This window comes from Manis javanica, chromosome X, assembly GCF_040802235.1.
Source record: "Manis javanica isolate MJ-LG chromosome X, MJ_LKY, whole genome shotgun sequence".
Taxonomy (NCBI): Eukaryota; Metazoa; Chordata; class Mammalia; order Pholidota; family Manidae; genus Manis; species Manis javanica.
Genome location: NC_133174.1, coordinates 58,442,026 through 58,468,176, shown reverse-complemented (window position 1 = coordinate 58,468,176; position 26,151 = coordinate 58,442,026). Strand labels below are relative to the sequence as shown.

The window sequence follows — 26,151 nt, the reverse complement described above, 5'->3', positions numbered from 1 at the left end:
CTTGATTTATATGTGAATCCCACATTTCTCCCTTATTATTATTATTATTATTATTATTATTAATTATTTTTAATAAAATGCTGAAGGGTAGGTAGATGCAAGATAAAGGTAGAAAACATAATTTAGTGCTGTAAGAGGGCAAATGTAGATGATCATGTCTGTGCCTATAAACTAAGTATTAATCCAAGCTAGACAAGGGCAACAAAACATCCACAGATGCAGAAGATTTCTCTCAAAACAGGGGGGGTGAGGTTCTAAGCCTCCCCTCTTTTGGTCCCCAATTTCTCACCTGATGTCCCCCCTGCGACTGTGCCTGTCTTGGGTTGTTCCTCCCTTGAGGAATCTTACCCATCTCTGGCTAACCAGTCATCTTCTGGCAGCCCTAGATAATTTTTAATCTACTTTCTCTCTCTATGGATTTGCCTATTCTGGATATTTCATATAAATGGAATCATACAATATGTGGTATTTTGTGTCTGACTTCTATCACCTAGCATAGTTTTCAGGGTCCTTCCATGTTGTAGTATGTATCTGTACTTCATTACATGTATGTGCTTCATATTTTATGGCTGAATAATATTCCATTCTTTGCCTATACCACATTTTGTGTATCCATTCATCTGGTGATGATCATTTGGGTTGTTTTTATCTTCTAGCTATTATGAATAATGCTGCTATGAACATGGGTGTACAAATACCTGTTCAAGTCCCTGTTTTCAGTTCTTTTGGGTATATACCCAGAATTCCTGGATCATATGGTAATTCTATTCTAAAATTTTGAGGAACCACTGTACTGTTTTCCATAGTGGTTGTACCATTTTACCTTCCCATCAGTGCCCAAGGGATCCAATTTTTCCACATCCTCCCAGCACTTGTTCTTCAGTTTTTTTTATAGTAGTCGTCCTAATGTGTGTAAGGTGGTATCTCATTGTGGTTTGGTTTGTGTTTCCCTGATGGCCAATGATGTGGTGTATCTTTTCATGTGCTTATTGGCCATTTGTATATTTTCTTTGGAAAAAAGTCTAGTAAGATCTTTTGCCAATTTTTAAACTGAGTTGTCTTTTTATTATGAGTAATAGGAGTTCTTTATATATTCTGGATACAAGTCATTTATCAGATACATGATTTGCAAGTATTCTCCCATTCCTTGGGTTTTCTTTTCACTTTATTGTATCCTCTGAAGCAAAAAAGTTTTAAATTTTGATGAAGTCTAATTTATCTATTTCTTATTCTATTGCTAGTGCTTTTGGTGTCATATTTAAGGAAGTTTTACCTAACCAAAGATCATTAAGATTTACTGCTATATTCTAAGATTCTTATAGTTTTAGTTCTTACTTTTCAGGCTTATTATGATCTGTATTCAGTTTATTTTTGAATTTGGTCTATGGAAGGGATACAACTTCATTCTTTCGTATGTGGATATCAAGCCTCAGTGTACATTTGTTGGAAAGACTATTTTCTCTCCATTATATTTGTGTTAACACCCTTGTCAAAAATCAGTCAACCAGAAATGTAAGGGTTCATTTCTGGAATCTCAGTTCGATTCTGTTGATCTATATGTCTTTTCTTATGCCAGTACTACACTCTCTCGATTATGTAGCTTTGTAGTAAGTTTTGAAATTGAAACATGTAAGTCCTTCAACTTTGTTCATGTTTTTCAAGATTGTTTTGACTATTCTGGGTCCCTCAACTTTCCACATGAATTTTAGGTCAGCTTGTAGATTTCTGAAAAGAAGCTAACTGCAATTTTGATGGGTATTGCTTTAAACCTGTAGATCAATTTGAGGAGTATAGGCATCTTAACAATATTACATTTTCTGATCTGTGAAAATGTTATGCCTTTCCATTAACTTTAAAAAATTTTTTTTCAATACTGTTTTTAGTTTGGGGTATAAGTTTTATACTTATTTGTTAAAATTTATTTCTACATTTTGTATTTCTTTTGATGTCATTGCAGTTGGAATTTTTTTCTTAATTTTCAGATTATTCATTGCTAGTATATAGAAATACAGTTGATTTTTGTATATTGATCTTGGATCCCACAACCTCACCGAAGTTGTTGATTAGTTCTAAAGTTTTTTATGTGTAAGTCTTTTTTTAGCTAATAACCTCTTCAGTGCTTAAGTGTTAATGAAAAGAGATTATGAGGTTCAGGACAAGAGTCTGGTCTTATTTTACAAGAAGGTCTGCTTGGTTTTGGAAGTGCCTTGAATTTGTTTTCTTTGTAGAAACCCTAATCTTTATTATTTACTTCTGTTGGCTACATATATTTACTGGGTTTATCATTATACATTTATATAAACCTAGCACAAAACTTGCCACATATTAATTAGGTGCCCAATAGATATTAGCTGAATAAAGCTGCACTTTGTGAATATGAAGTGTTTTTATGGTCATTAGTCTTACCCTTTTCTTTCTAACACAATATGGAAACATAGAAAAAATTATTTCAAACATAAAACATAACTTTACATAAAGTTGGAAAAATGGAGAAAAAATTATCTGTAATCACACCACTCCAATATTACTACATTCATTTTAATAATAATTTCCATATTTAAAATTTATATAGCTAACTGTAGTGTACATGTAAACTTTTGGAATCATGAAAGGCAATTTCTTCTCAACATTTTTATTATAAAAATTTTCAAACAAAAGATGAAAGAATTTTGCAGTAGAAACTAATATAACAGCCACTTCGATTCTGTTGTTGTTAACATTTTACTATATTTGCTTTATCACATACTCATCTATTCATCAACCCATGCTATTTTTTGGATGCATTTCAGAGTTGCAGAAATCAGTACACTATACCTCTAAATGCTTCATTGTGCATATCATTAGCTAAAATTAAATATTTTATTATAGCTTTTTGTGGAGGTAAAATTTGCATATGTGAAAGTTATTGCACATACAATTTTGTATCTTGCTTTTCTCACTAGACACATTTTCCCATATTTAAACAGTTTCCGTGACCACTATTTTAAATGGAAGAATAATATTCCATCTAGTGGATTTGTCATAATTCATGTATATATTTCTTTATTATTGGATATTTCTATTGTTTATAGTTTTTCACAATTGCAAGTAATGACATGAAGAACACTATTAAGTGCAAAGTCCATCCCCTCCACATTTTGTGTTAATTCCATAGGGATAGAGTCTCAAAAGAGCAATTACTGGCCAAAGGATATGAACAGGTTTTGGCTTTTCTCACATATTGTCAGATTGTATTCCAGAATACCAAAATTGGTAGATTCTTTAAGCTGTTTTAGTCTGATGTTTATTTTCCCCCCTAAATACCATTTGTTCCTCTGGGAAATTTGGAGTCAAATATTAGCTCTATGTGTTTTTGATGAAACAAATCAAATAATACTTCATATAAGAGTCATCATCAGGTCATCTGTGGCAAGGTGATACTTTGTGAGAGAGATGGAACTGAGCATGAGAATTAGCCCTGAAATAATAGCGAAATGACAGCCATGCTAAATAATCTGTCTAAAGGGAAGCTTACCAGAAAAATATGTAACTATAGGAGAGAAAAGTGGCACTGGAGAAAATAATGAAAAGTAAAATATACTTGTGTACTATCGTTGTACATAAACTGTTTTTTTTTGGTTTATCCAAAAAAAAGTTAGTATAACTAAGAGTTAGTATTCCTCTTAGTCATATTACTACTGGTGTGTTTATTGTATGATAATAATAATATATAGCTTATATCGTAATGACCACAGCACCCTGGGAGTCTTGGGCCAGAACTATGCCATATTGGTCTCAGGCAATAGTACCACCTAGGACCACTTAGTTATTGCCTTCAGAGGTCTCTTGCCAGAAACCAACCTATCGCACATTACATGGTTTGTGTCTTTATTTTATCCTTGAGAAACTATGAGCTTGATTTTTGTGTCTAGTTGATTAGGTTCCACCTGATAGAAAGATGAACCACTAAAGAAGCTTCTAGCACCTTTGGCTCCTGTCTCTAGAACAAAACATAATAAAACAACAAATCTTGCTATTTGAGTATGTATTCTTTATTTAGCAATTTGGCAGGTACTGTAAGTGCCACATGAGTTGTATAAGACATGATCTCCGTTATTAAGGAAACTAGTTGCAAAGTAAGAATAACAACTAAGACAATTAAAGAATAAATGATACAAAGTAGCATAATTAATTGCTCAATTATGTGAAACTTAATGAATATAGGAATTTGAAGAAGAGAGAGATCAGTGTAGACTGTAATGGTTTCTGAAAGTTTCATGGATGTTCCTGGTGACACAGAACTGGATTTGAGTGACATAAAGACAATAGGAGGAGGTATATCAGGTGAAGTTAACAGTATTAATAAAGGTGCATAGATAGGAATGAGATAATGAAGAGTAGGTAAGTTTTTGAGAGGAAAGGTAGAATAGGACTAGATTATGGAGAGCCTATAAATGACCCCTGTTAGTCACATAAGCATAAAACATGCAAGAAAGAAATAATCTTTGGAGGTGGGCCATATTTAACTGGCTATGAAAATGTTTTTCCTGTCCAGGTTGAAGAAATGGCAATAAACCTGTGGAACTGGGCAGTAACCAAGAAAGTAGGGTCGGTTATAAGTGAAGAGCAAAAGGCTAAATGTATGTATTATACATTTTGTGACTCATATTATTATGTTTTGTGATTCTTATACTTTTGGTTGTGTTCCTCCAGTTAAATAATATTTCGACCAGTTCTCAGTTCCTAGCTGGAGCTTTGTTAAAAGAAAACTAAACAACTCATAAGCAGTGGCTTCTCAAGCAAACATCCTCCCTCAATTTTATGATTTTTCAAATGTTAGCTCCTTAATAAAAGTTGAAAAGCATCACTACAAGAAATAGTCTGGTGGTGATCAACAAAGATATTAAAAGGTGGGAAAATGAGAACTTGAGGAAATGTTAAAGGACTTGGATTATTTTTCCTGGAGAAGAGATGACCAGAATCTTCAGGATTCTGGACCATCAAATAGTAGTTCCCTCTTTCATTAATAATAGAATGAAAAATGTTGCTATGTGAGGGAGTTAGATTTAAAAATCTATAACAAATAGTTTCCTTATGAGGTGGATTGATGAATATTTAACTGAGTTATTGGGGAAAATTATAGAAGTTTTTTTCTACCTGTGAGAGCAAACAATAATAATAACACAAAACAAAAACCCCAAACTAAACTCATCTGCTTGGATGCATTAAATGTGATCCACTGTCTGGCTAAGTTCTAATGCAGTAGCTAAGTGGGCAGAGTCTAGTTTGCTGACAGATACTGATTTCCAGCAAGGATAATGACAGTTAAAGCATTTATGGACAATGTATTGCCCCATTATAAAGGATACATTACAGCAACAAACCAGAAGGAGAATCTCTGGACTGCTTGGCTTTGTAAAGACAAATGAATTTTGTCTGTATGCAAGAAAGACAACATATTACTAAGTATTTATCTTTATGAATATAAACTAAACTGTATACAAATTCAGTGTAAATGTAGGGTAATTAGTGATTAATACAGTCAATATACTTACTCATTAGTCTACTCTTCTACTAGGATGTTTAGAGAACATTCTATTGTTTTAATTCTCAGGGAACTGTTGCTGTCATTGCTCCTAGGGCCTTAGGTCCTGTAGTTATGGGAAGGGAAGATTATCCATGGGAGAGACTTAATAAACAGGTAAACTGAGATATTAAGATGTATTAACTCTAAACTATAATTCTGTGTATCAGGGAACATGGCTCCGGCTGTTTATCACTGCTTGTCAAATAGCAGGGATTTGGTAGGTGAAGTGGGAGCTGCAGCCCTAGGATGTCTCTCAATGTACTGGCTCTGCATGTAGCAATTCTTAAATACTTGGGTGCTTATTATGTGTATAGTACTTTTGAGATAGAGTGGAAAAACAGGATGTAGTGCAGGAAGCCCCTGATTTAAAAGTTATTCCAAAAATATGTTCCTTGGAAGTATTTGCATCCTTCAAAACAAGTTCAGTGTGCCTAAATTATATATATATATATATTTTTTTTTTCTTTATTTTGGTATAATTAATCTACAATTACATGAAGGACATTATGTTTACTAGGCTCCCCCCTTCACCAAGTCCCCCCCACATACCCCTTCACAGTCACTGTCCATCAGCATAGTAAGATGCTGTAAAATCACTACTTGTCTTCTCTGTGTTGCACAGCCTTCCCCGTGCTCCCCCCCACACTATACATGCTAATTGTAATGCCCCCTTTCTTTTTCCCCACCCTTATCCCTCCCTTCCCACCCATACTCCCCAGCCCCTTTCCCTTTGGTAACTGTTAGTCTAGTCTTGGGTTCTGTGATTCTGCTGCTGTTTTGTTCCTTCAGTTTTCCTTTGTTCTTATACTCCACATATGAGTGAAATCATTTGGTACTTGTCTTTCTCCATCTGGCCTATATCACTGAGCATAATACCCTCTAGCTCCATCCATGTTGTTGCAAATGGTTGGATCTGTTTTTTTCTTATGGCTGATTAATATTCCATTGTGTATATGTACCACATCTTCTTTATCCATTCATCTACTGATGGACATTTAGGTTGCTTCCATATCTTGGCTATTCTAAATAGTGCAGCAGTAAACACAGGGGTGCGTCTGTCTTTTTCAAACTGGAGTGCTGCATTCTTAGGGTAAATTCCTAGAAGTGGAATTCCTGGGTCAAATGGTATTTCTATTTTGAGCATTTTGAGGAACCTCCATACTGTTTTCCACAATGGTTGAACTAATTTACATTCCCACCAGCAGTGTAGGAGGGTTCCCCTTTCCCCACAACCTCGCCAGGATTTGTTGTTGTTTGTCTTTTTGATGATGGCGATCCTTACTGGTGTGAGGTGATATCTCATTGTGGTTTTAATTTGCATTTCTCTGATGAAAAGCGATGTGGAGCATCTTTTCATGTGTCTGTTGGCCATCTGAATTTCTTCTTTTGAGAACTGTCTTCAGATACTTTGCCCATTTTTTAATTGGATTATTTACTTTTTGTTTGTTGAGGTGCGTGAGCTCTTTATATATTTTGGATGTCAACCCTTTATCAGATCTGTCATTCATGAATATATTCTCCCATACTGTAGGACAACTTTTTGTTCTATTGATGGTGTCCTTTACTGCACAGAAGTCTTTCAGCTTGATATAGTCCCACTTATTCATTTTTGCTTTTGTTTCCCTTGCCCAGGGAGATATGTTCATGAAGAAGTCACTCATGTTTATGTCCAAGAGATTTTTGCCTATGTTTTTTCTAAGAGTTTTATGGTTTCATTACTTATAGTAAAGCCTTTGATCCATTTCGAATTTACTTTTGTGTATGGGGTTACACAGTGATCCAGTTTCATTCTCTTACATGTAGCTGTCCAGTGTTGCCAGCACCATCTGTTGAAGAGACTGTCATTTCCCCATTGTATTTCCATGACTCCATTATCATATATTAATTGGCCATATATGTTTGGGTTAATGTTTGGAGTCTCTGATCTGTTCCACTGGTCTGTGGCTCTGTTCTTGTGCCAGTACCAAATTGTCCTGATTACTGTGGCTTTGTAGTAGAGTCTGAAGTTGGGGAGCGACTTCACCCCCCACTTCATTCTTCCTTCTCAGGATTGCTTTGGCCATTGGGGTCTTTGGTGTTTCCATATGAGTTTTTGAACTATTTGGTCCAGTTCATTGAAGAATGCTGTTGGTAATTTTATAGGGATTGCATCAAATCTGTATATTGCTTTGGGCAGGATGGCCATTTTGACAATATTAATTCTTCCTAGCCAGCAGCAAGGGATGAGTTTCCATTTGTTAGTCTCCTCTTTAATTTCTCTTAAGAGTGTGTGTCTTGTAGTTTTCAGGATATAGGTCTTTCACTTCCTTGCTTAGGTTTATTCCTAGATATTTTATTCTTTTTGAAGCTATTGTGAATGGAATTGTTTTCCTGATTTCTCTTTCTATTAGTTCATTGTTAGTGTATAGGAAAGCTACATATTTCTGTGTGTTAATTTTGTATCCTGCAACTTTGCTGAATTCCGATATTAGTTCTAGGAGTTTTGGAGTGGAGTCTTTAGGGTTTTTTATGTACAGTATCATGTCATCTGCAAATAGTGACAGTTTGACTTCTACTTTACCAATCTGGATTCCTTGTATTTCTTTGTTTTGTCTAATTGCCGTGGCTAGGACCTCCAGTACTCTGTTGAGTAATAGTGTGGAGAGTAGGTATCCCTGTTGTGTTCCCGATCTCAGAGGAAAAGCTTTCAGCTTCTTGCTGTTCAGTATGATGTTAGCTGTGGATTTATCATATATGGCCTTTATTATGTTGAGGTACATGCCCCTTATGCCCATTTTGTTGAGAGTTTTTATCATGAGTGGATGTTGAATTTTGTCAAATGCTTTTTCATCATCTATGGAGATGATCATGTGGTTTTTGTCTTTCTTTTTGTTTATGTGGTGGATGATGTTGATGGATTTTCAAATGTTGTACCATCCTTGCCTCCCTGGGATGAATCCCTCTTGGTCATGGTGTATGATCCTTTTGATGTATTTTTGAATTCAGTTTGTTAGTATTTTGTTAAGTAATTTTGCATCTACGTTCATCAGGGATATTGGTCTGTAGTTTTCTTTTTTGGTGGGGTCTTTGCCTGGTTTTGGTATTAGGATGATGTTGGCTTCATAGAATGAGTTTGGGAGTATTCCCTCCTCTTCTATTTTTTGGAAAACTTTAAGGAGAATGGGTATTATGTCTTCTCTGTATGTCTGATAAAATTCCGAGGTAAATCCATCTGGCCTGGGCGTTTTGTTCTCGGGTAGTTTTTTGATTACCACCTCAATTTCTTTGCTGGTAATTTGTCTGTTTAGATTTTCTGTTTCTTTTTGGGTCAGTCTTGGAAGGTTATATTTTTCTAGGAAGTTGCCATTTCTCCTAGGTTTTCTAGCTTGTTAGCATATAGGTTTTCATAGTATTCTCTAATAATTCTTTGTATTTCTGTGGGGTCCGTCGTGATTTTTCCTTTCTCGAATCTGATTCTGTTGATGTGTGTTGACTCTCTTTTTCTCCTAATAAGTCTGGCTGGAGGCTTATCTATTTTGCTTATTTTCTCCAAGAACCAGGTGTTGGTTTCATTGATATTTTCTATTGTTTTATTCTTCTCAATTTTATGTATTTCTTCTCTAATCTTTATTATGTCCCTCCTTCTGCTGACCTTAGGCCTCATTTGTTCTTTTTCCAATTTCAATAATTGTGACGTTAGACTATTCATTTGGGATTGTTCTTCCTTCTTTAAATATGCCTGGATTGTATATACTTTTCTCTTAAGACTACTTTTGCTGTGTCCCACAGAAGTTGGGGCTTTGTGTTGTTGTTGTCATTTGTTTCCATATATTGCTGTATCTCCATTTTAATTTGGTCATTGATCCATTGATTATTTAGGAGAATGTTATTAAGCCTCCATGTGTTTGTGAGCCTTTTTGCTTTCTTTGTACAATCTATTTCTAGTTTTATACCTTTGTGGTCTGAAAAGTTGGTTGGTAGGATTTCAATCTTTTGGAATTTACTGAGGCTCTTTTTGTGGGCTAGTATGTGGTCTATTCTGGAGAACGTTCCATGTGCACTTGAGAAGAATGTGTATCCTATTGCTTCTGGGTGTAGAGTTCTATAGATGTCTATTAGGTTCATCTGTTCTAGCGTGTTGTTCAGTGCCTCTGTGTCCTTACTTATTTTCTGTCTGGTGGATCTGTCCTTTGGGGTGAGTGGTGTGTTACAGTCTCCCAAAATGAATGCATTGCATTCTATTTCCTCCTTTAATTCTGTTAGTATTTGTTTCACATTTATTGGTGCTCCTGTATTGGGTGCATATATGTTTATAATGGTTATAGTCTCTTGTTGGACTGAGCCCTTTATCATTATGTAATGTCCTCCTTTACCTCTTGTTACTTTCTTTGTTTTGAAATCTATTTTGTCTAATACTAGTATTGTAACACCTGCTTTTTTCTCCCTGCTGTTTTCATGAAATATCTTTTTCCATCCCTTGACTTTTAATCTGTGCATGTTTTTGGGTTTGAGGTGAGTCTCTTGTAAGCAGCGTATAGATGGGTCTTGCTTTTTTATCCATTCTATTACTCTGTGTCTTTTGATTGGTGCATTCAGTCCATTTACATTTAGGGTGATTATTGAAAGATATGTACTTATTGCCATTGCAGGCTTTAGATTTGTGGTTACCAAAGGTTCAAGGTTAGCTTCTTTACTACCTTACTGTCTAACTTAACTCGCTTTTTGGGCTTTTATAAACACAGTCTGATGATTATTTCTCTCCTTTCTTATTCCTCCTCCTCCATTCTTCATATGTTGGGTGTTTTGTTCTGTGCTCTTTTTAGGAGTGCTCCCATCTAGACCAGTCCCTCTAAAACACCCTGTAAAGGTGGTTTGTGGGAGGCAAATTCCCTTAACTTTTGCTTGTCTGGGAATTGTTTAATCCCCCCTTCATGTTAAAATGATAATCGTGCTGGATACTGTATTCTTGGTTCGAGGGTCTTCTGTTTCATTGCATTAAGTATGTCATGCCATTCTCTTCTGTCCTGTAGGGTTTCTGTTGAGAAGTCTGATGAAAGCGTAATGGGTTTTCCTTTGTAGGTGACTTTTTTTTTCTCTCTGGCTGCCTTTAATACTCTGTCCTTGTCTTTGATCTTTGCCATTTTCATTATTGTGTGTCTTGGTGTTGCCCTCCTTGGATCCCTTGTCATGGGAGTTCTGTGTACCTCTATGGTCTGAGAGGCCATTTCCTCCCCTAGTTTCGGGAAGTTTTCAGCAATTATTTCTTCAAAGACACTTTCTATCCCTTTTTCTCTCTCTTCTTCTTCTGGTACCCCTATAATGCAGATATTGTTCTGTTTCGATTGGTCACACAGTTCTCTTAATATTCTTTCATTCTGGAGATCCTTTAATCTCTCTCTCCATCAGCTTCTATGCATTCCTGTTCTCTGGTTTCTATTCCATCAATGGCCTCTTGCATCTTATCCATTCTGCTTATAAATGCTTCCAGAGATTATTTCATTTCTGTAATGTCCCTCCAGATGTCATCCCTTAGCTCTTGTATATTTCTCTGCAGTGCTGTCAGCATGTTTATGATTTTTATTTTGAATTCTTTTTCAGGGAGACTGGTTAGGTCTGTCTCTGCAGATCCTTTCTCAGGGGTTGTCTGATCTATTTTGGACTGGACTAAATTTTTTTGCCTTTTCATGGTGCTAGAGGTGGCTGTAGGCAGGTTGTGGGTGTGTCAGCTGGGAGAAGAAAGTCCTTTCCTGCTTGCTGGATGCCTTGCCTTTCTCTGCTGCCTGTGTCAGTTACCCACACTCTTGGAGCAGCCACCGGGTTAATCCCCTAAGCTGCTGTGGGCTGGGTCTCCATCAGAGCAGCGCGGAGCCCTGCAGGGAGTGGTACGCACACCCAGTGTGCTCCTCTACGATAGCGGCGCCCCTGCCGGGAAACTGTGTGCTAACAGCGGCCTTTGGGTCTGGCCCAGGTGGCTGTGCATCGAGCTGGGATTCCTGTGCCCCTCGGCAGTGCCACTGCTGGCATGCGTGGGCCACTCTCGGGCTGCTCGGTCGCTGCCGCTGTGGGCTTGTGTGGATCTCTCCCAGGCTCCTCTGGCACCACTGGCGCCGGCATGTGCAGGCTCCTCCCTGGTTGCTTGGTCACCGCCGCGGCGGGCTATCACGAGCCCCTCCTGGTCTGCTCCAGCGCCGCTGCCCCTGGTGCACGCTGCCACTTTCCCACTACTGGGCCGGTGTGTCAGTGTCCGCGCCAATTGTGGGAACGACTGGCAGGCTGCTTAGTGCCATGAGGGGCTGTATTGCTGCCCAGGTGTTTAGGGCGCCTAAAGTTTCCCGGGTTTCCCAGCTGCTGGCTAAGTGTTCCAGTATGACTTCGTCCAGCTGTGGTGTCCCTGTCTCCTTATGACTTGCAAAAAGCACTTGCTTTTCTTTTGCCCGCAGGTTTTGCTTTTCTGTTTCTCTAATATCCAGCACCCCATGCACCTTGTGTCTGCGCTCTGGGTGCGGATTTCTAGAGCTGGTTGTTTAGCAGTCCTGGGCTTTCACACCCTCCCTGTTCTGACTCCTTTCTTCCTGCCGGATTCTGGGGTGTGGTAGTGCTCGGGTCCCGCCTGGCCATGGCTTATATCTTATCCCCTTCATGTGACGTTGAGTTCTCACAGATGTAGATGTATCCTGGCTGTTGTACTGTATCCACTGGTGTCTCTTTTAGGAATAGTTGTATTTATTGTATCTTCATAAATACGTATGTTTTGGGGAGGAGATTTCCACTGAACTACTCATGCCAACGTCTTCCTGTGATCCTCTATATTATATTATATGATTAAAAAGTCATTAAGATTTATAAACTACCATTGTTTTTTATTGGGAAGAATTATGGAGCAATGAACAGAAATTGGAGAGCCAGAAGTAGAGGAATAACTTGTAAATTTTAAATTTATTTCTTTTGCATATGAAATGACAATAAGGTTGGTGATATGAGACTCCAACCTTACGGAGCTTATGAGAGAGATCGGGGTGCCTGTAGATGTTATAGTTCTTCACATGGAGGTGAGCATTGAATCTACTACTGAGTCCAAGCTAATTCCACTCATTGCACAACAGCTCAGTAAATCGAGAGACAAGAAGCTGGGGCAAGGAAAATTGGGACAACTTTGTACAGAAAGCCAGCAGACTGAGAAGATGGTGGACTAATGTCGTAAAGCCCTATCTTAACTCAGGGTTAATTTCAAGCTTCTTTTATGCTAGGAAAAGAGGGAGCATGATGGGGAGCAGGTTTGGAGGTGACTGAAGGCTGCAGAAACCTGAGCTCCAGTGAGGGTCCGAGAAGAGCTAAGAAACTCTGTATCCTTGGTTAGTTGTCTCTCCCCAACCTAGGCCTGGTTATGATGCTCCTAGAATTCTTTGACAGGTTGATCGTTATTTTCATATGTATTTCCCTATCTCCTGAGGGGAGACAAGCTTTGGGTAAGAAGGTATTTGCAGAAATCTCAAATTGTCAGCAAAATTCCTTTTTATGATTAATCAGACCATTTGCGGGGATGAGTAGGAACCCTTTTCCTTTTTTTTTCTCTTTTTCTTTTGGCTCATAAGTTAAAGTAGCAAAGTAGACAAATACAGTATGGAGGCACAGATGCCAAGCTTTTTCTATCTGTTGCAATGCCTTCAGGGTAGCTGAGTTTTCTGAGGGAGAGGATAAAGAAAAGTGGTTCTTAAACATTGGTATAATAAAGAATCACCTGTGGAGCCTGTTAAAATACAGATAGATGGCTAGACCCCACCATTGGGGTTTTTGATTTATCATTAGGTTTAGGATGAGATATGGATGTGTCTGTAATTTGAAAAAAATTTCTCAAGAATTCTTACACATACCAAATTCTAAGAACCAATGGTGTTGAGAGAACAGAGTAGTGAGATTTTAACCTTGTCTCTCCAGGTAAGGTATGGGAAGAAGAACAAGAACAGGAGACCAAAAGGAACAGTCAAAATATTCTAGAGGGGACTCACTACCCATTTATTGAGTACATATTCCTTATAGGGTAGTCATATCATATTATGGCAGGCCGTAGGTGAAAGGGACAAGGTAAGACTCCAGAAAAAAAACACCAGGTGTATGTATGCTTGAGGATCTGGGAAGGAATCAGCTGAAGTCAAATAAACAATCAAAATGAAAAACTTACAAATGCTAGAGGATACAACACTATGCACTGTCTAGAGTCAATTCAAATATCAAGCTGTGGGCACTGATGGAGCAGAGTAAGGCAGATGTAGAGTCAGTCAGCAAGCACCAAACTATTAACCCCACTATATTAAGAACTAAGGTTTTCTTAATATAGAGGGGCCAATAACAGGCTTGGGGAAGACAAAGATAGAGCAACAGTAACAAAGCATCTTTATACTATGGTAGCATTCTGTTTCAGCTTCGGCTTCCTTTGTCCTGAAGTGTGAAGGCTTGTTGCTGATAACTGTAAACAGTTGAATCAAGAATGTGGGGATGGGAACAGAGGTCTTAGACATTTCTCACAGAGGGACACTGCTCAGTGCTGACCCAGGACAGTGTGAGGCCAAGGAAGCAGTACTTTTCCAAAAGGGTTATGATCATTGTGAGATGTTGCTGAACAGTTATGGAAGATGATCTTTGGGAGTGCAGTTTTAGTAAAGTGGTATGGATGCAGAACAGATTGCAGGAGCTTAAGGAGATGTGTGGATAGCAAGAAAATGGACGTGGTAGACCATTCCATTCAAGTCGTTTGGTAGTGAAAGGAAGTGGAGAAAGGGGATGAAAACTTGAAGCATAGTGGGGTTAGTTGATTTTTTTCAAGGAAGGAAGATGGCTATATTTGAAGGTAGAGGGGAAGGAGTAAATTGAGAGAGAATTACTGAAGATGTCTTTGGAGAGGGGAAATAAGAGTTGAGAGATCAGAGTCCTTGAGAATATTGAAGAATTCATTGCATTTTGGAAGAAAATAAACATGTTCAAAACTGGAAATGCAAGATAATGTAAATATATATTAGAAATTATTTTATGGAGGCAAAGGGTGGGATGCAAAAAAAGCAAATAATTTTATTGGAAGTGTTTTTCAGACACAAATTAATTTTGTTAAGGTATGAATAGGTTTTACATTTCATGATGGGTAATAAAAATCTTGTTTACCCTGTAACTTCAGCTGGACAAATCTCTTTTTCAATGGAATATTAGTTAAAAATGATATTAGTATAGGTAGAACAGCTGCTGAGATCTAACATCAAGGCAACTAGCTCAGTTACATGTGAAGTCCCCTTTAAAAATATTTGGTATGTTTTATGATGAAAGAAACTACACACAAATAGAGATTAAAGATGGTGGCATGAGAGGAGATACAGAAGCTTCCTCCTAAAACTGCATATAATACGAAAATATAATTAATACAACTGATTGTGAAAGAGCAACAGGAAAGGACAGCGCCAGACTGCATACACCTGGAGAAAGGAGCAGACCTCACAGAGTAGGGTAATGTACCAAAGCTGCTGCCTGGTGGAACCCAAGCCTTTCCCTCACCCCAGCTCACAGGCTGGATGAAGAGAAATGGAGCAGGGAGGGAGTGGAGGCCTAGGACTGCTGAATACCTAACTTGGGAGATCTGCTCTGGGAGCACAAACCTACATTTCAAGGTGCTTTCATGATATGCTCATAACTAGGGGATTGGAAAGCTAAGACAGGCAGAATTCCTGGAGAGACTGAGATTCCAGGCACTTGTGGAAAGCAGGGATCCATATCCAGCTGCTCTGGGACAAAAGAAAGGACATGCAGTCTGAGATACTTCCTAACAAGGAAGCCCTTAGCAAGAGGGCTGCTAAAGGGGCAGGCATTCCACAGAGCTTACTGCTCAGGAGAAAGGACAGGTAGACAAAATTGTGTGGATGCACTCTGTCCAGCAAGCTGGGAGCTTTCACGACTTCCAGGTGCTCCAGCTCCCTGGCTGGCTGCACAGCTCCAAGGGCCCCCTCTGTGATAGGCAGTCTACTGCACCTTTCTTTTGGCTAGCCCCACCTGGCTTGATAACTGGCAAACACTACCCTGGCATTACACCAGCCAGAGGGAAGATCTGTCTACAGCAAATCCAAATGCAAAGCATAGAGGCTTATACCTGTGTGCTCATCCCACTGGTTCAGGCAGTGGAGACAGGCATAGCAGCCGGGAAACAGGAAACAGCTCTTTCCACCCCACAGGCACCAATACCACTCCCCTGCAATCTCCGACATCGCTTCAGGAACTGAGCAGATCCAGAGAGTAGAGCTTCTGGGCACTAGAGGGCTAATGGAGGTACAGAAAGATATTCAGAACTCAGGAATGAATTCCAATTGAAGATCCAGTCATTGAAGAGCACAATGGAGGGTATTAAAAGCAGATTGGATATGGTGGAGGAGACGATAAATGAAATAGAAACTAGAGAAGAGGAATAGAAAGAAGCCGAGGCACAGAGAGAAAAAAAGATCTCTAAGAATGAAAGAATATTGAGAGAATGGTGTGACAAATCCAAACAGAACAATATTCACATTATAGGGGTACCAGAAGAAGAAGAGAGAGAGAAAGGGATAGAGAGTGTCTTTGAGGAGGTAATTGCTGAAAACTTCCCAAATCTGGGGAAGAGGATAGTTTCTCAGGACATGGAGATCCACAGATCTCCCAACACAAGGGACCCAAGGAGGACAACAACAAAACATATAGTAATTAAAATGCCAAAGGAAAGCCTATCAGGCTAACATCAGACTTCTCAGCACAAACCTTACAGGCCAGAAGGGAGTGGCATGATGTATTTAATGCCATGAAGCAGAAGGGCCTGGAACCAAGATTACTTCATCCGGCAAGATTATCATTTAAATTTGAAAAAGGGATTAAACAATTTCCACATAAGCAAAAGCTGAGAGAATTTACCTCCCACAAACCATCTCTACAGTCTATTTTAGAGGGACTGCTATAGATGGAAGTGTACCTAATGTTTAATAGCTGTCACCAGAGGTAGTAAAGCCATAGTAAAGAAAGTAGAACAGTTAATTACTAAGCAAATATAAAATTAAATTAACTATCCCCAAAGTCGATCAAGGCATAGACAAAGAGGACAGGATATGATACGTAATATATAAAAAATGGAGGACGAAGAAAAAGGAGAGGAAAAAGAAAAGAACCTTTAGATTGTGTTTGTAATTGCATATTAAGTGAGTTAAGTTAGACTCCTAGATAGTAAAAAAGGTAACCTTGAACCTTTGGTAGCCACAAATCTAAAGCCTGCAATGGCAATACGTACATACCTATCGATAATCACCCTAAATGTAAATGGACTGAATGCACCAATCAAAAGATATAGAGTCACTGAATGGATAAAAAAACAAGACCCATGTATATGCTGCCTACAAGAGACTCACTTTAAACTCAAAGACATATACAGACTAAAAGTGAAGGGATGGAAAAAGATATTTCATGCAGCTAATAGGGATAAAAAAGCAGGAGTTGCAGTATTTGTATCAGACAAAATAGACTTCAAAACAAAGAAAGTCAAAAGAGACAAAGAAGGACATTACATAATGATAAAGGGGTTAATCCAACAAGAAGATATAACCATTATAAACTTCTATGCGACCAACAGAGGAGCACCTACATATGTGAAACAAATACTAACAGAATTAAAGGGCAAATAGAATGTAATGCATTCATTCTAGGAGACTTCAATACTCCACTCACTCTGAAGGACAGATCAACCAGGCAGAAAATAAGTAAGGACATAGAGCCAATGAACAACACATTAGAACAGATGGACATAACAGACATGTACAGAACTCTACACCTAAGAGCAGCAGAATACACATTCTTCTCAAGTGCACATGGAACATTTTCAAGAATAGATCATATACTAGGCCACTAAAAGAGCATCAGTAAATTCAAAAAGATTGAAATTGTACCAACCGGTTTCTCAGACCACAAAGGTATGAAAATCAAAATAAGTTATGCAAAGAAAATGAAAAATCCTGCAAACACATGGAGGCTTCACAACATGCTCCTAAATAATCAATAACCAATTTATCAATGACCAAATAAAAACAGAGATAAAGCGATATATGGAGACAAATGACAATAGTTCATCACTGCAAAATCTTTGGGATGCAATGAAGGCTGTGCTAAAGGAAAGTGTATTGCAATACAGGCCTACCTCAGGAAAGAAGAACAATCCCATATGAGCAGTCTAAACTCACAATTAATGAAACTGGAAAAAGAAGAACAAACGAGGCCCAAAGTCAGTAGAAGGAGGGACATAATAAAGATTAGAGTAGATATAAATAAAATCGAGAAGAATAAAACAATAGAAAGAATCAATGAAAGCAAGAGCTAGTTATTTGAGAAAATAAACAAAATAGATAAATCCGTAGCCAGACTAATCAAGGAAAAAAAGAGTCTACACACATAAACAGAATCAGAAATGAGAAAGGAAAAATCACCACGGACACCACAGAAATACAAAGAATTATTAGAGAATACTATGAAAAATTGTATGCTAACAAAGTGGAAAACCTAGAAGAAATGGAGAACTTTCTAGAAAAATACAACCTTCCAAGGCTGACCAAGGAAGAAACAGAAAATCTGAACAGACCAATTACCAGCAATGAAATTGAATTGGTAATCAAAAAACTACCTAAGATGAAAAACCCCGGACCAGAAGGCTTCATGGGTGAACTTTATCAAACATATAGTTCAGACCTAATACCCATCCTCCTTAACATTTTCCAAAAAATAAAAGAGGAAGGAATATTTCCAAACTCATTCTATGATGCCAGCATCACTCTAATACCAAAACCAGGCAAAGACCCCACAAAAAAAGAAAATTACTGACCAATATCCCTGATGAACATAGATGCAAAAATACTCAACAAAAGATTAGCAAACCAAATTCAAAAATAAATTTAAAAAATCATCCATCATGATCAAGTAGAATTTATTCCAGGGATGCAAGGATGGTACAATATTCGAAAATCCATCAACATCATCCACCACATGAACAAAATGGAGAAAAACCACATGATCATCTCCATAGATGCTGAGAAAGCATTTGACAAAATACAACATCCATTCATGATGAAAACTCTCAGCAAAATGGGTAGAAAGGGCAAGTACCTCAACATAATAAAGGCCATATATGACAGACCCACACCCAACATTATACTTGACAGCGAGAAGCTGAAAGCTTTTCCTTTAAGATTGGGAGCAAGACAAGGATGCCCACTTCCTGCACTTCTATTCAACATAGTACTGGAGGTCCTAGCCACAGCTATCAGACAACACAAAGAAATAAAAGGCATCCAGATTTGCAAGGAAGAAGTTAAGCTGTCTCTGTTTGCAGATGACATGATATTGTACATAAAAAACCCTAAAGAATCTACTCCAAAACTGCTAGATCTGATACCTGAATTCAGCAAAGTTCCAGGATGCAAAATTAATACACAGAAATCTGTGGTATTCCTATACACTAACAATGAACTAGCAGAGGGAGACATCCAGAAAACAATTCCATTCACAGTTGCATCAAAAAGGAAAAAATACCTACAAATAAACCTAACCAAAGAAATGAAAGACCTGCTCTCTGAAAACTACAAGGCACTCAAGAGAGAAATTAAAGAATATACCAATAAATGGAAACACATCCCATGCTTATGGATAGGAAGAATTTATATTGTCAAAATGGCCATCCTGCCTAAAGCAATCTATAGATTCAATGCAATTCCTATCAAAATACCAATAGCATTCTTCAACGAACTAGAGAAAATAATCCTAAAATTCATATGGAACCACAAAAGACTTCGAATAGCCAAAGCAATCCTGAGAAGGAAGAATAAAGCAGGCAGAATTACACTCCCCAACTTAAAGCTCTCCTACAAAGCTACAGTAATCAAGACAATTTGGTACTGGCACAAGAACAGACCCATATACCAATGGAACAGACTAGAGAGCCCTGATATGAGCCCAACCATATATGTTGAACTAATATATGGTAAAGGAGCCATGGACATACAATGGGGAAATGACAGCCTCTTCTACAGTTGATGTTGGCAAAACTGGACAGCTGTATGCAAGAGAATGAAACTGGATTATTGTTTAACCCCTTACAGAAAAGTAAACTCCAAATGGATTAAAGTCTTGAATGTAAGTCATGAAACTATAAAACTCTTAGAAGACAACGCTGGCAAACATCTCCTGAATATAATCATGAACAACTTCTTCCTGAACGCATCTCCTCAATCAAGGGAAACAAAAGCAAAAATGAACTGATGGGACTACATCAAACTAAAAAGTTTCTGTATGGCAAAGGGCATCATCAACAGAACAAAAAGGCATCCTACAGTATGAGAGAATATATGTGTAAGTAACATATCCAACAAGGGGTTAACACCCAAAATATATAAAGAACTTACACACCTCAACAGCCAAAAAGCAAATAACCCGATTAACAAATGGGCAGAAAATATGAAGAGACACTTCTCCAAAGAAGAAATTCAGATGGCCAACAGAGACATGAAAAGATTCTCCACATCACTAATCATCAGGGAAATGCAAATTAAAACCACAATGAGGTATCACTTCACACCAGTAAGGACTGCCACCACCCAAAAGACTAAGAACTACAAATGCTGGTGAGGATGTGGAGAAAGGGGAACCCTCCTACACTGCTGGTGGGAATGTAAGCTAGTTCAACCATTGTGGAAAGCAATATGGAGGTTCCTCAAAAAACTCAAAACAGAAATACCATTTGACCCAGGAATCCCACTCCTTGGAATTTACCCAAAGAATACAACTTCTCAGATTCACAAAGACATATGCACCCCTATGTTTATTGCAGCACTTTTTACAATAGCCAAGATATGGAAGCAACCTAAGTGTCCATCAGTAGATGAAAGGATAAAGATGTGGTACGTATTTACAATGGAATACTCTTCAGCCATAAGAAAGAAACAAATCCTACCATATGCAACAATGTATGGAGCTGGAGGACATTATGCTCAGTGAAATATGCCAGGCAGAGAAAGACAAATGACAAATGAATTCCCTCATTTGTGGAGTATAACAATGAAGCGAAAGTGAAGGAACAAAATGGCAGCAGACTCAGAGACTCCAAGAATGAACTAGTGGTTACCAAAGGGGATGTGTGTGGGAGGGCCGGTGGGTGGGTGGGGAGGAAGAAGGGGATGGGGGGTATTATGTTTAGTACACATGGTATGGGGGGTCACCGGTAGAACAGTGTAGCACAGAGAAGGCACATAGTGAATCTGTGGCACCTTGCTGCACTGACTGACAGTGACTGCATTGGGGAATGGGTGCATACTTGATAATATGGGTACATGTAGTAACCACATGGTTTTTTCATGTGAAAGCTTCATAAGAGTATATCAATCATACCTTAAAAAAAAGAAACTACACAAATAAAGAGGTCACACTCATGCAAACTTTCTGATTTTCAGGGGAAATAAACTGTATAATGAAGATACCTGCATTTTCTAAGCTATAGTTCAAGTACTTTTACATCGTCTCCAGCATATATTTAGAAAGTCTCACATTTTAGGAGAATAATTTAAAACTTCTCTGATGTTCAGAAATTTTGTTAGATGTTGAATAGCTTTAGGTTACAATTTTTTAGAGTTATTTTGCTGCCAGCATGGTACATGCAAAAGCATCACATGGAACCATATATCTTCAGTGAGTCTTTGGGATTTAAGGCCTGCAGAAATTAAAATTTAAAAATTAAGTATCTGACTGAAGCATTAAACAAATGATTCACTTGATAATTTTCAGGTCCTTTACTTTTCCCCCCCTTTCTTTGATTTTAGAATAGTATCCTTGAAATTACTTACTCCATATTGGCTTTTTTTCCATTTTTAAAAATTGAAGTACCCTTGATGTACAATCTTATATTAGTTTCAAGTATACAAACACAATGGTTCAACAGTTACCCATATTATTAAATACTTCCCCCCCTAGTGCAATTACTATCCATCAACATAGGAAGATGTTACAGAATCATTGGCTATATTCTCCATGCTGCACTACCATCTTCATGACCAACTTATAATGTGATTGTTAACTACAGTGCCCTTTAATCCCCTTTCCCACCCACCCTCCCCCTCCCCCATGGTAACCAGCAGTCACTTCTCAGTGTCTATGAGTCTACTGCTATTTTTATTCATTTTGTTTTGGTTTGTTTTTAGATTACACAAATAAGTGAAATCACACAGTATTTGTTTTTATCTGCCTAGGTTATTTCACTTAGCATCATACCCTCTAGATCTATCCAGATGGTCAGATGGCAGGATTTCTTTCTTTCTTTTTGTTTATGGTTGAATAGTATTCTGTTGTGTATATGTACCACATCATTTTATCCATTCAACTATTGATGGGCATCAGATCATTTACTTTTGATAACTGATTTTTTAAAGCCTTTAAAATTCTTATTTTTAACAGCAAAACTGGTTTTACTTCACTCTTTATAGGTGTATATAAAAAGTAAATGAATGTTTTGTGTTTATGGGTGTCTAATTACTGTTTTCCAGTACAGCATGTTGCTTGCAAGTTGGTGTGTATGTGTGAAGGCTCAGCTGCTTCAGAAGAATTTATTAAAAGACACATTTTGGTAAGTCCTAAGTAAGTGAGATGAATTGGGATAGTCATTACTCCCACTAAGATGGTTGAAGTTAGTGTAAACCCAGAAAAGGGTCATATCTTACAGTGCTATATCCATGTTCCTTTATTGATAATTATGTCTCCTACAATTAAAGTGTTCAGCAGTACTATAGTTACTGCCATGATTCAGTGGATTAAATATTGAAGTTACAACTCAGTATTTATGGAAAGTAATGAAAGTAATAAAAAGTAATAGCTCTCTGCTCCATCCCTCCATACCCCCATCTTTCTCCCCAGAGGCAAATATATTTTTTTTGAGAGCAAAATATTTTTTCCAGTGTTTTAAAACAATATTTTATTGAAAAGCTCAAATGAACACACAAAATTGATAAGATAGTAAAATGATTCCCCCATTTACTCATCACTCAGCTAGGTTAGTCATCAACTCATGACCACTTTTGTTTTCTCTATATCTCCTCCAACAGCAAACCCCTGGCTCCATGGATTATTTTGAAATGAATCCAAAATGTGTCATTTTGCCCATAAATATTTCAGCATGTGTCTCTAAATGACAAGGTATCGCTTTTATTCAAACAAAACCCAATACTTGTTATCACACCTTATAAAATTTAACAAAGATTTTCTAAAATGATCAAATATACAGTCTCCCCCTAACCCTGCACCATCTACCTGGCCTCTTTTTCTCTCTAGTTGGTGTCTTAGAATCAGGGTTAAAGAAAATCCACACCTCATATTTTGTAAGTGTGTCTTTCAATCTACATGTTTTCCCTTCCTTTTTAAAAAAAATCTGTTGAACAAATTTATTTGTTGAAGAAACCAGGTTGGTTGTCCTGTAGAGTTGCCTAAATTCTGGATTCTGATGACTCTATCCTTGTGGTGTCATTTAATATAGTCTTCTGTCTCCTGTTTTTCCTGTAAACTGTTAGATTTAGAAGCTTGATCCGATTCAGGTTTTGTTTCATCAAGTATGGTTCACAGGCAGTATGGTGTATTTCCATCAGGAAGCACTAATGTCTGCTTGTCTCCTTTCTGTTGTATTAGTGACCTTGATGATTATTGTCCCTAGATCCAGTATTTCTGGAGGTGTTTGCATATTCTAATTCTGTATTCCTTCTTTGTTTATTAAGTGGAATAGATAGAAACTTCCCTCACCAACTATTTGGTCACCCTGAAGTATACTTTTGTAAGAAAGTCTTGATTCTTTCCTGTATTTAGCAGTTTTTGGAAAAATGAATTGGTTCTCTAACTTCTTAAATGATGACTAAGTAGATTTTTTTAAAAAGTATTGTTGTGAACTCATGGATTTTAACAAATTTAATGAATTTCTATCCAGTGTAGTTATTTTTCTTATTGGAACACAATGTCCTATCTTGGGCTAAAAGGAGCCTCTTTTAGGTCATTCTGAGTCCTTTTTAAAACAAAATATTGTTTTAAAATTACAACACCCTAGTAGTCTTTAATAGCTTTATTTGACTTCTTAAATGACAAGATATCCAGGCTCACCTTGTATAGTTTCTGCCCTAGACCTGGATGCAGCCATTCCTCTAAGGAGCCCTGTTTTCTTTTAGTGGACAATGTTACTTAGAAACCACAATCTGAACATTAGAAGTGCTCACTGCTATTGCATTGGTCATTGTTTCTAGAACTTTTTAGTGGACAGAGCTATGAAATTCTTCATTTTTAAAAGAGAACATATATAATAAATTCATACTGATATTTCCAGTTGATATTTAGGATGACAGGGTTTTATTTAGCTTCTTAATTTTACATTTGTATCTTCTTTCTCTGGTACTGTCTTAGTGCCTAACAACATTAATATAATAAATAACTGTTTTGTCCTAAAAATGAATATTCATAACAGTTTTGGAATATGGCAATATCAATATTATTACTAAGAATGATTTATAAAAACAGTTTAATAATTTTTTGCACTTCTTTTATTCTTATGATGTAACCCACTAGGTATATACAGTGAAAATATTGTTTTTATATTAAAATATTGTTTTAAAATTACTTGGAATAATTCCTTTCTCTGTGGTTAGGCTACTGACTTGACACATAGGTTCATTTGTTTCTATTTGTGTGGTTTTCTTTTTTAGTGATTGCTTTCTCTCCCTGTTTTGACTGAATTTTGTTTTATAATGTAAAATATTTACATGGTTCTGAAATCAAATCTACAAAAGGAAATATATTCAGATAAATCTAGCTTGTCTATTCAACACTGTTCCTTCCCTATAGATCACTATTTTATTTTACTATTTATCCTTTTGGTTTTTAAATATAGACAAATAGGTATATATATCTTTCCCCACCTCAGGGTTCTTAGATTAATGGTAGCATTCCATATATTTTTTTCCCACCTATCTTTTATCCCATTTAACACTGTATCCTAGAGATCCCTTCATAGCAGTATATAGAGATCCTAAGTTTTTAAATGGCTACATACTATTTAGTTGGTGCATGTACCTTATTATTTTCAACCAGCCCCTTTTGTTGGACATTTGGGTGCTGCATTGAATTGCCTTGTACCTATGTGTTTATATTTTAAGGCTATTGTCCATTTTTGTTTTCACTTCTCATGGTTACCTCCATGTATCTTAAAAAACTTTTTCTTTATTTTGGTATCATTAATCTACAATTACATGAACAATATTATGTTTACTAGACTCCCCCCATCATCAAGTCCCACCCCACATACCCCATTACAGTCACTGTCCATCAGTGTAGTAAGATGCTATAGAATCACTACTTGTCTTCTCTGTGTTGTACAGCCCTCCCCATGGCGCCTCCTACATTATGTCGGCTAATCATAATGACCCTTTTTTCCCCCCTTATCCCTCCTTTCCCACCCATCCTCTCCAAACCCTTTCCCTTTGGTAACTGTTAGTCCATTTTTGGGTTCTGTGAGTCTGCTGCTGTTTTGTTCCTTCAGTTTTTTTCTTTGTTCTTATACTCCACAGATGAGTGCAATCATTTGATACTTGTCTTTTTCCACCTAGCTTATTTCACTGAGCATAATACCCTCTAGCTCCATCCATGTTGCAAATGGTAGGATTTGTTTTCTTCTTATGGCTGAATAATACTGCATTGTGTATACGTACCATATCTTCTTTATTCATTCATCTACTGATAGACACTTAGGTTGCTTCCATTTCTTGGCTATAGTAAATAGTGCTGTGATAAACATAGGGGTGCATCTGTCTTATTCAAACTGGGCTCCTGCATTCTTAGGGTAAATTCCTAGGAGTGGAATTCCTGGGTCAAATGGTATTTCTGTTTTGAGCATTCTGACGAACCTCCATACTGCTTTCCACAATGGTTGAACTAATTTACATTCCCACCAGCAGTGTAGGAGGGTTCCCCTTTCTCCACATCCTCACCAACAGTTCTTGTTGTTTGTCTTTTGGATGTTGGCCATCCTAACTGGTGTGAGGTGGTATCTGATTGTGGTTTTAATTTGCATTTATCTGATGATTAGTGATGTGGAGCATCTTTTCATGTGCCTGTTGACCATCTGAATTTCTTCTTTGAAGAATTGTCTGTTCAGCTCCTGTGCCCATTTTTTAATTGGATTATTTGCTTTTTGTTTGGTAAGGTGCGTAAACTCTATACATTTTGGATGCCAACCCTTTATCGGATCTGTCATTTATGAATATATTCTCCCATACTGTAGGGTACCTTTTTGTTCTATTGATGGTGTCCTTTGCTGTACAGAAGCTTTTTAGCTTGATATAGTCCCACTTGTTCATTTTTGCCTTCGTTTCTCTTGCCCGGGGAGATATGTTTATGAAGAAGTTGCTTATGTTTATGTCCAAGAGATTTTTGCCTGTTTCTTTCTAAGAGTTTTATGGTTTCATGACTTACATTCATGTGTTTGATCCATTTTGAATTTACTTTTTATATGGGGTTAGACAATGATCTGGTTTCAATCTCTTACATGTAGCTCT

At 37.4% G+C, this 26,151-nt stretch overlaps 1 protein-coding gene across 1 annotated transcript in view; it reads left to right on the top strand.

Moving 5' to 3' along the window:
- Window positions 1–26,151, top strand: part of TEX11 (testis expressed 11) — a 391,628-nt gene that overhangs the window by 34,873 nt on the left and 330,604 nt on the right. The window contains exons 4-5 of the mRNA XM_073227602.1: window positions 4,535–4,619; window positions 22,114–22,193. Of these exons, the coding sequence (XP_073083703.1) occupies window positions 4,535–4,619; window positions 22,114–22,193 (165 nt within the window). The remainder of the gene's footprint in view (window positions 1–4,534; window positions 4,620–22,113; window positions 22,194–26,151) is intronic.